Source organism: Nanorana parkeri, unplaced genomic scaffold (genome assembly GCF_000935625.1).
Source record: "Nanorana parkeri isolate BGI_ZX_2015 unplaced genomic scaffold, ASM93562v1 scaffold1432, whole genome shotgun sequence".
Classification (NCBI taxonomy): domain Eukaryota; kingdom Metazoa; phylum Chordata; class Amphibia; order Anura; family Dicroglossidae; genus Nanorana; species Nanorana parkeri.
Window position 1 is genome coordinate 271,340 of NW_017307700.1, and position 8,986 is coordinate 280,325.

Below are 8,986 nucleotides of genomic sequence, written 5' to 3' on the forward strand. Positions count from 1 at the left end.
TATTTGAGGCTATAGTAAACATACTCCTTCCTCAATTATTTACAAATACTCAGTGATCACTGATCGCTGAGTGTTTTTACCCGCTCTCCTTACTGACATGCTGTCACAGCAGGCTGAGCGAGTGGAGCTCAGCCTGCTGTGATAGCGCTGGCTGTCTTCGCCCACACATCGCTCTGCTGATCTGTGATAGGAGGATAGGAGGCTGAGCGGTGTGGGAGGAGAGATGTCGGCTGCTCACAGCGCTCTCCTTCCGCAGCGCTCGGCCGGCTGTCACAGTTTCTCTCCTTACCACTGGGACACAGACCAGCGCCCAGTGGGGAGGAAAGAGTGGTTGCACTGCTGTATTGGCCAAAAAATTGCACTTTCGGCATTATACAAAAGTGCAATTTCCGTCCGATATATTTCGGCGGCCGATATATTGGTTCATCCCTAAATAGGATAATTCTAACAGGGGTACAATGTTGCGTCTGAGGTTGCGTCTGACGTTGCGTCTGACGTAATCCGGAAGCCGACCTGAGGGGGGCGCGGCTTGTCCTGAGTACCGTACGCTCGTTGTGGAGGTGGAGGTACTGGTGGAGGCATTGGAGACGAACGGGGGAGAGACTGTAGAGACCGGAGAGAGACCTGCAAGACCGGAGAGAGACCGGAGAGAGACCATCAAGAGGAGTGACTTACCTAGTCACAGCGTCTGGCCAGCACGTCGAGGCTTCCGGGTGCCAATTCGGGCATCAGCAAGGAGGGAAGGAGCCTTACCCTTTTGGAACCTTTTGGACGGAAGATGGCAACTGAACCTACCAAGTAGGAAAGACATAAGGGAAGACACAAGCGCCTAGGGTTGAGAAATAAGAGAAATGAGAAATAAGAAAGGACGTCGATCTGGAGGTACTGGAGCCTCGACTCCGGGGACCCTGATAATCCAAATGCTTCCAGGCATAGTGGTCTATTCCGAACCGTGATACAATTACATACGATTACATGCAGTGTGTCATCGTTCTGCTTTCAAATGCAGCCGCGGTCAACCAATCATTAACTTGCTATGAGAGGATTTCGGTCACATTGGAGAGAATAAGTCTACATGACAGGAAGTAAAGGGAAATCTCACAGTTGGGACAAGAATAGCAAAAAATGGACATGGGTTTAACCTTTCCCTACTCTACACAATGATCAGTTTTGGCTTTAGATAAACTTTATGCGTGAGATGAAGCAGGGGCAACTAAGGTTAGGGGAAATGATCCTGGGACTGATTTACTAAAGTGAGAAGTGAGGTGAAACAAGTCAGTGCTCTCTCTAAGCATCAAATCATTTATAGACTCTCTATTATTTTATATTCCCCTACAAATTATTGGACTTCATACCACAGTAATTTATGCCTTGATGCATTTTACTTTTACTTTCCCTCTTACACTAATTCACACGTAGACAAAATGAAAATGGACTGTGTGGCACTCCTTCTCCGATGGAGGGATCATAAGGTTGTAAGTCTGTGTCAGTAACATAAAAGGCCTTGGCACTGAGGGGCCCAGACACAGCATAACTGCCACTGATCCCCACTGATCATGAATTAGCTTACATAGGTAACAAAATATTCAAGGTACTAAGATACGGAGATCAAAAAAGCATTTGTCACATCACATCAAGTGTAACTGCATTGTTTTAGAGTCTCGCAGGACCTCTATGCCAGGTACATGCCTAGGGACCAGTGGCAGCTTGGGAGATCAGGAAAGCATATGTTTTCAGCATACCTGGATCTATTTAAAAGCCCAGAGGCTTATCAAAGTGATCATATCACATCATGTGTAAGTGCATCATTTCAGAATGTTAGTGCTGCTTAAGGGCATGCTCGCACCATGAACAGTGCATTCCGGGGCGGGAGAGGGTGTGGCAGTGCATTAAACTCAATGGTACCACAGCCACGCCCCCCGCCCGCATTGCGATCGACCATGCCAGAATGTGTGGCACATGTGATCAGAAAAAACAGATCTCATTGGACCGGAATGCAGGCACTGATGTGCCACGCGTTCTACTGTGGGCAGGGGGCGTAGCTGCGGTGCCATTGACTTCAATGCACCGCCACGCCCCCTCCTGCCCCTGAACGCAGGAAGCTGGCCAGGGTGCGATACAGTGCGTTCCAGCAGCTGACCACTCTGGAACGCACTGTTCATGGTCCAGTTGCACTATTATAGGGTGGGTCACAACACTACAAACAATGGGCAGATGTCCTCCCATACATGGAGAGAAAAAGAGTACAGGAAGAGGAGGGGGGAGAAGCAGGGATCTCAGCCATTCGTTGTTATCAAACTAAGAGGTCTAAATATTCCTGTGTAGAGGTAAAGTCGGACCACCAAAACCATGTAGCGGCGAACTGAGCTCCAGTTCCTTTAATGGAACTAGTAAGGTCTTCCGTGTGTCTAATATCTCTTATCCAGTTGAACCACATCTGTATTGTAGGTGGGGAAGCATGTTTGCACATAGCCGGTATGCAAGCCCTTGCGGCATTAATGAGGTGAATTATAACCGACTTTTTATAACCCTTCAGTGAATGTGTGTTATGATGCAAAAGGAAGAAGGAGGGTCTCAGGGGGATCTGTGCGTCAGAGAGTTTTTGAGGGACTGTGTGTACTTAGATTTTTTAGATTTATGTATTTGTCACATACATACAGTAATCGTACAAGTATGATATGCAGTGAAATGCTTACACGTCTGCAAGAAGGAGAGGGAGAAGTACAAGTAGAGAGAAGAATCAATAATAATATAAGACTTTTACATCACAAAATAAAATATCAATGTTAAAATGTAAATATTAAAAATTAAATTAGACTAAAAATGCAAATACAGTATGAAGTGTAAAGTGTGCGAGTGCTAACAGCAGCAATATGGAGTGAATGAATTAAGGTGATGACCAGCAGTGTATTGACCTTCCTTTGACCATTCTTTTTAAAGTGCAGATGTGCAGTAAATGTGAGTGTAAGAACATTTACCTAATCAGGCAGTAGAATGTATGTCTATATAGAGATCTGATTGAGAGACCGTATAGCCTGAGGGAAGAAGCTTCTCCTCAGTCTCTCTGTGTTGGCCTTCAGGGAGCGAAAACGCTTCCCAGACCTCAACAAAGAGAAAAGTCCATTATTGGGATGGCTGAGGTCCCTCACCATCTTCCTGGCCTTGGTCCAGCACCGCTTGCTGTAGATCGAATTTAGCTCAGCTCGAACCCAGAATGATTGTTATTACTTGAACCCAGAATGATTGTTTGAAATTATTACTTGAAGCCAGAATGATTGTATGGATGGACACGACCAGAAAACATGTAGCATGCCAGGCGGGGAGGAGCCCCAAACCTCTATTATGATCGGTTCAAGTCTAAGAGTACCTAATATAAACTCTATTGAGAGTGCTGACTGCAGCTTTAAAGCCCAACACCAGCATTAGGGCTTCACCCCCCAGTATTCTGTTACCCACTTCCTGAATTGAAAAAAAAAAAATGTCAAAGAGCTACTCACCCTCCACCGCCCTCTACCCCCTTTTCCACCACTGGCTCTCTTTTAAGTTTCTGCTAAAAGACACCTGAAATTTAGGTATGTAAACTGAAATCCTTTTAAAATTTGGCAATTTAGTGAACTATTTTTAAAAAGGTCCTTAATTTTAGTTGTTTTTATTGTTTATTCACCCTGGAACTATCTGTTAAACTGATCAAACTGTTTGAATGCTTTTATTTACATTTATATATATTTACAATTTATATTTTGTGTCTAAGCTTTCACATTATAGATCTACCCACGGCTATTCCTGAATATCCAGAAAGCCATGTGGACATCGAGTTTCCTTTGCTTAAAGGTATCTAAACTCCATTTGTAACTGTACACTTATTTTTATCTATTTTATCTATTTTTATCTTATTTCTGATCCTGTACCTTAGGGCGCAGATCAGTATTTCTGAAACGTATCCTTAGGGCCCAATAAAAGATTATGCTTTTCAGTTCACTTTACAGTGTCACACGTGATATAATTTAGTGAGGTTCTTTTACATTATTACATTAATGCACTCAGGCATAATGAAATAAGAAAAGACAGAACACCCTCCAGTTTAAGTTTGATCAGGTGTAGTAAAACATGGTGCTGATATGGATGTCTGCTAGTGCACAGTGGAGCCATACATCTCTTTCTGTGGCCCTTGATAGGAAGAGTCGAGGAAAGGCAGATTTTTATGACAAGCATTACTTTTGCACCACTCCTCTGTTAGGTAACCTTCATCACATGACAGGAATTACCAGTTTAGAGTAAATGTGTTTATTTCCCAATATTTCTACTAACCTTATCCCTAACACTAATTAACCTCTGCAAACCTGCTCTTACTTTATTGGATGTCTTAACTGGTAGTTAAGACATCCAATGCTGTATGCACTAAAAACTACCTCTGCTCACAGCTAAAAGCTCTTGTTACCAAAGATTACTACCACATTAAAACTCACAGTAATAAATTCAAATTTTTTACTCCAAGTGGACTTCAGATATGGTTAAAAGTAGACTCAGATCACCCATATGCTGTATATCTAATCATGTACCATATGCTGTTTTGTTATTTTTATGTATATATACAGTTTATATATATATGTATATGTATATATATGTATGTATATATATATACAGTTTTCTTAATTTTTTTTTTGTTCTACAGTTTCATACGTTCCAGCTATATCACCACACCATACAATAGATCAGCTGATGGAGAAAATATGTATCAGACCTGATAAACTGGTGGATTCTTGGACCTTGGAAGATAATTATCAGAACGAGTTTGGACTGACTATAAAGCATGATACAGTTATTGAGAAACTGAATTCTTATTCTACTACAGGCAGTCTAGCTTTAAATAGAATGGAGTCAGTAACAAGGATTACTCCAACGCAGCTGGAACGTAAGTCCTCACTGCTCAAATAAAAAAGCTCTACAATAATTACCAGATTACCAGATACTGCCGCCTACAGGAGAAATGGACACTAGGCACATAAAAAGTTGCAGGCCAACTCCCTTGGTACTAAAACCCCTTTTACACATCTTGGTGACATTTATGATTGTGAATTTATGTATTTTTTAAAAGAAAACTATCATGATATAAAATAGGTAGCTGCGTTATAATAACCTATCCGTCTTATTGAATCGAGCCTAATATATGCAAATTCTAAACTTTTTAGAGGCTATAAAATAAGACAACACCTTGTGTTTCTCTACTGCATTTTTATAATGCCATATGACAAGATTGTTTTCATTTACAGATTACAAGCATATGACAGAACTCTTTTTTTTGTCTATAGGTGTGCAGAAGCTCAACTAACCTTTATTACACAAACTCTTTTCCAGTGCACAGTTGATTCATGACGCATAATACTCTTTCATACACCTTTTGTCCTCAATGTTCTCATGTGACTGTGTCTTATTTACTTAGCCATATCATTTCTTGTGACTGTGACTGAAAATAATTCTAAAGTCTTTGCCAATCATGTTTTATTGTCATTCTGTATGCTTAAGGTATTAACTTGTAAATATTTTTAGTTCATAGTGGGGCTATTGCTTCATATTGAATTTACTATAAAGAGGTTATCTACTTTAACCTGAAAACACATTTATACCTGAAACCTCTACCCCTAGTAACAAAAAAGGGGCCCTGCTATTTACAGTGTCCTCATGTTCCTAGAACCAATGCGCACAACAACAATTTCACATAATCCAAAACATGTGTATGGCCTCCACATGAGAGAGGGGCACTTTTACTTGTGGCTAGTGCTTTATTTTTTAGATGCGTTGCAGGCAGTAAACAGAGTTATTTTGCACAATTTGTGAATTAGTACCGTTGGTGTTGTCAGTATCTGCTTGATGTGGTATGCAGTGAAGGGCCCACTCAGTTCACATTTAAGTTATCGATCAATGCAGAAATGTTGTATCTGTAGTTGTAATTTGTAGTTGAATTGATACATCATGTTATAAAGAAAGAAACTGGTATATTTAATAACCTGAGTTAGCCAATACAGGGTATCACTTCTACTAGAGCAACATTCTTCAACCTTTTTTTTTTAGTCATGGCCCCCTTTAAGAATATACAAAATCTTAAGGCACCCCAGTCTAAAATGTCACTTTAGGGGGACCCCACGCAAAAACACACAAAAAAATAGGTCTCCCCCTTCGCATCGAAGTGCCCCCTTCAATTCAAGGTTTCCCCTCCTTTACATCAGAGTCACCTTTTGCATCCGTAGCCCCCCTTTCACATCATGACCCTCCTTTGACATCAGAAGCCCCACTTTCATATCAGAGTCCCAAATTTTCACATCAGAGTTCCCCGTTTACATCAGTCTTCAGTCCACCTTCACATTACAGTCCCACTACCACAACATTTTGAGACATCCCTGAGGAGGCCAGGAGGTACACTAGTATGCCTCTGCACCCTGGTTGAGAAAGGTTGTACCAGAACATAAACTTTAGCAAACGTCTGGCAATCTTCACGACTTCTAGAACAGGATACAACTAAGCTAGAAATTCTTGGCATGACAGCAATATACCATAACTAAGTTTCCAGAAGAATAATCAGAACTAATAATTAAACCAGTACAAATAAGTATTTGAATCAGAAATGTCACTTTTAAAATGTTTATTTACAGAAGTGTATGTTAAGACCTTGTTTACATCTGCAATTTGTGGGTGTGTTGCAAGTCTGGGATGTTTAAAAAAATACTGCTTGATGAATATCAATAGTATCCCATCAACACGCCTGCAATGCACCCACAGCATAAAAAAATGGAATTACCCATTGCCCAGCACATTACATTGTATCGCTAGGTTCATTGTACAGTATGTGCAAAGATTTGGGACTTGCAGCCATACACTACCATTTACATCTAACAGCAAAGATGGTTGTGGAGTCGGTAATTTAGCAGGAGACTTTTAGCTGATAGTCAATTCACCAGCTAGCATTTAGGCACATCCAAATTAGTAGAACAAAGCATAGTGTGAGATTACAAAAGCATAGCCCGTGATACATGGCATGATTACATGTGGTTTGGAATAGATGACTGTCGTTGGACACATCTATCCTGCCTCCAGCGACAAACATCTGTTCCAAACCGCATGTCATCATTTATGATTACGCGTGCACTACAGCTTACAGATGAGACCAATGTCACCCTGTCATTTACTTAAATGGTTACAGTGGCTGCTTCCGAATGGGCACATCCCGGTTTCCTGCCGCAGGAATCTGTAAGTTCGTGCTTCAGGAATCCCAAAACGCTCCATGTGAACAGGCCCCAAGGTAGCAGAATGTGAACATAGCATTTACTCTTGAAACACTCTGCCTTGTTCAGCTGTGTAATAATAAACATCAGGAATGTGCCGTTTACATGAAAGTATTGCTTTGCTGTCCTAATTTGTTTGCATGCCTGATCTGTAAATCCATATACTTTAGATCAGGTGAAGTTGGATGAATATTTTTGTTACAACTACCATTTTAACATTACAATACTACCAGGCCTCTGGTTATTTCTGCTCAATTAAAATACACATTTAGATGTAAACCTCGACAGCACATCAGCTGGCTATGGCACGGCAGTGTTTTTCAGTAATAGTGGACTTGTGCCTTAACCAGTTTGGTCAGTTCAGACCTTCGAGTAGTACTTTTAGGTGTATAGTGCAAATTAATAAAGAATACATCTGGTGGGGGCTTAGGAAACTGGCTGAGGTTTCATTAAGAATACAGTTGTAACCTGAACGAACAAGAATGTTTGTTTGTTTTTTGTAGGAAAAAGTCCCAATCCCCAGAACAATTCAATGCACTTGCTGCAGGCTTTTAGCATGATGCTAAGGGAAAGGTTCTTCCATTACTACATGACCATGTAAGCGAAAGAAGAGGGGTCCCGGGTTTCAAATCCTGCCATCAATTGAGTAATATTGCCATTAACGCAATGTATTTTTTTTTTGCCAGTTATAGAAAATAATTGCTGGCTGCATATTGAAATGGAAAGGTTATTTGTGGTTGTAATAGGTGCTGTACTTTGCTGATTGTGCTACATAATTAAATAAGGAAATCTAATTCTATTGCTCAATAGTTTAAGTTAACAATGGTTTAATAATTCCCTTTATCACTGTTTAATTTAGAAACATTAGAGTTCCATTGCATATGCTAGGAGGTGGTAAGTATATGTATTTAGTTCTCAGTAGCTACAATATATGGTTTATTCTGAGCAAGTCATTAGGCGCATAATTTTAATTTGATCCTAAATCCACTATTCTGTACCACCGTTCTGTATAACATTTACATAACTACTATAAATTGTTATTGATCATTGTTTCTCAGTGTGAGAGACACATGTAGATTACCTTCTATAATGTTTATGTTTTAGGAGTACTAGAAGAGAAGCAGGCATGTGTCAAGCAAAGAGACAACTTTCAGAAAACTGGCACAATGTTTATATCTCAGGTCCCTTCTTCATCTCAGATAAGTGTGTCATGGCCTCCTTTACACAGACAAAACAATGTTGCTTTTCACATTGACTCTCAAGAGGCAGATGAAACCTTAGTTACACATAAGGAAAATCAGCTAGATAAATGGCTAATTTTTCCAAAGGGTCAAGATGTAAAAGAGAACACACCATCAGTTACTCAAGTACTGTCAGTTGGCCATGAAAATATCAGTGGTACCAATTTCACAGATATTTCAGAAGCACAGACGTGTCAAGATATTGGCTGTAATGGACCTGGTATACTGGAAAAAAATGACGTTGATCCTCTCTCCAGCTTTATTATCCTCAGGACTAAACGATCATTAGATGAAAGTGGAGAGAAACATATAGTTAATCATCCAGTGCAAGGTAAATACATGTTCTTATTTATAGTCACTTTAAAGTGCCTCATAAAACACTTAACCCTTTCGCTGCCAAGCCCTCCGGAACATTTTTCAAATCAGCTGGCCAAGCCATTTTTGAATTTTCTGTAATTTTTTCCTTTT

General features: G+C 40.3%; 1 protein-coding gene across 1 annotated transcript in view; it reads left to right on the plus strand.

Annotated features, from left to right (window-relative positions):
* Window positions 1-8,986, plus strand: part of CUNH9orf84 (chromosome unknown C9orf84 homolog) — a 100,760-nt gene that overhangs the window by 23,075 nt on the left and 68,699 nt on the right. The window contains exons 6-9 of the mRNA XM_018569949.1: window positions 509-798; window positions 3,766-3,831; window positions 4,673-4,912; window positions 8,382-8,458. Of these exons, the coding sequence (XP_018425451.1) occupies window positions 509-798; window positions 3,766-3,831; window positions 4,673-4,912; window positions 8,382-8,458 (673 nt within the window). The remainder of the gene's footprint in view (window positions 1-508; window positions 799-3,765; window positions 3,832-4,672; window positions 4,913-8,381; window positions 8,459-8,986) is intronic.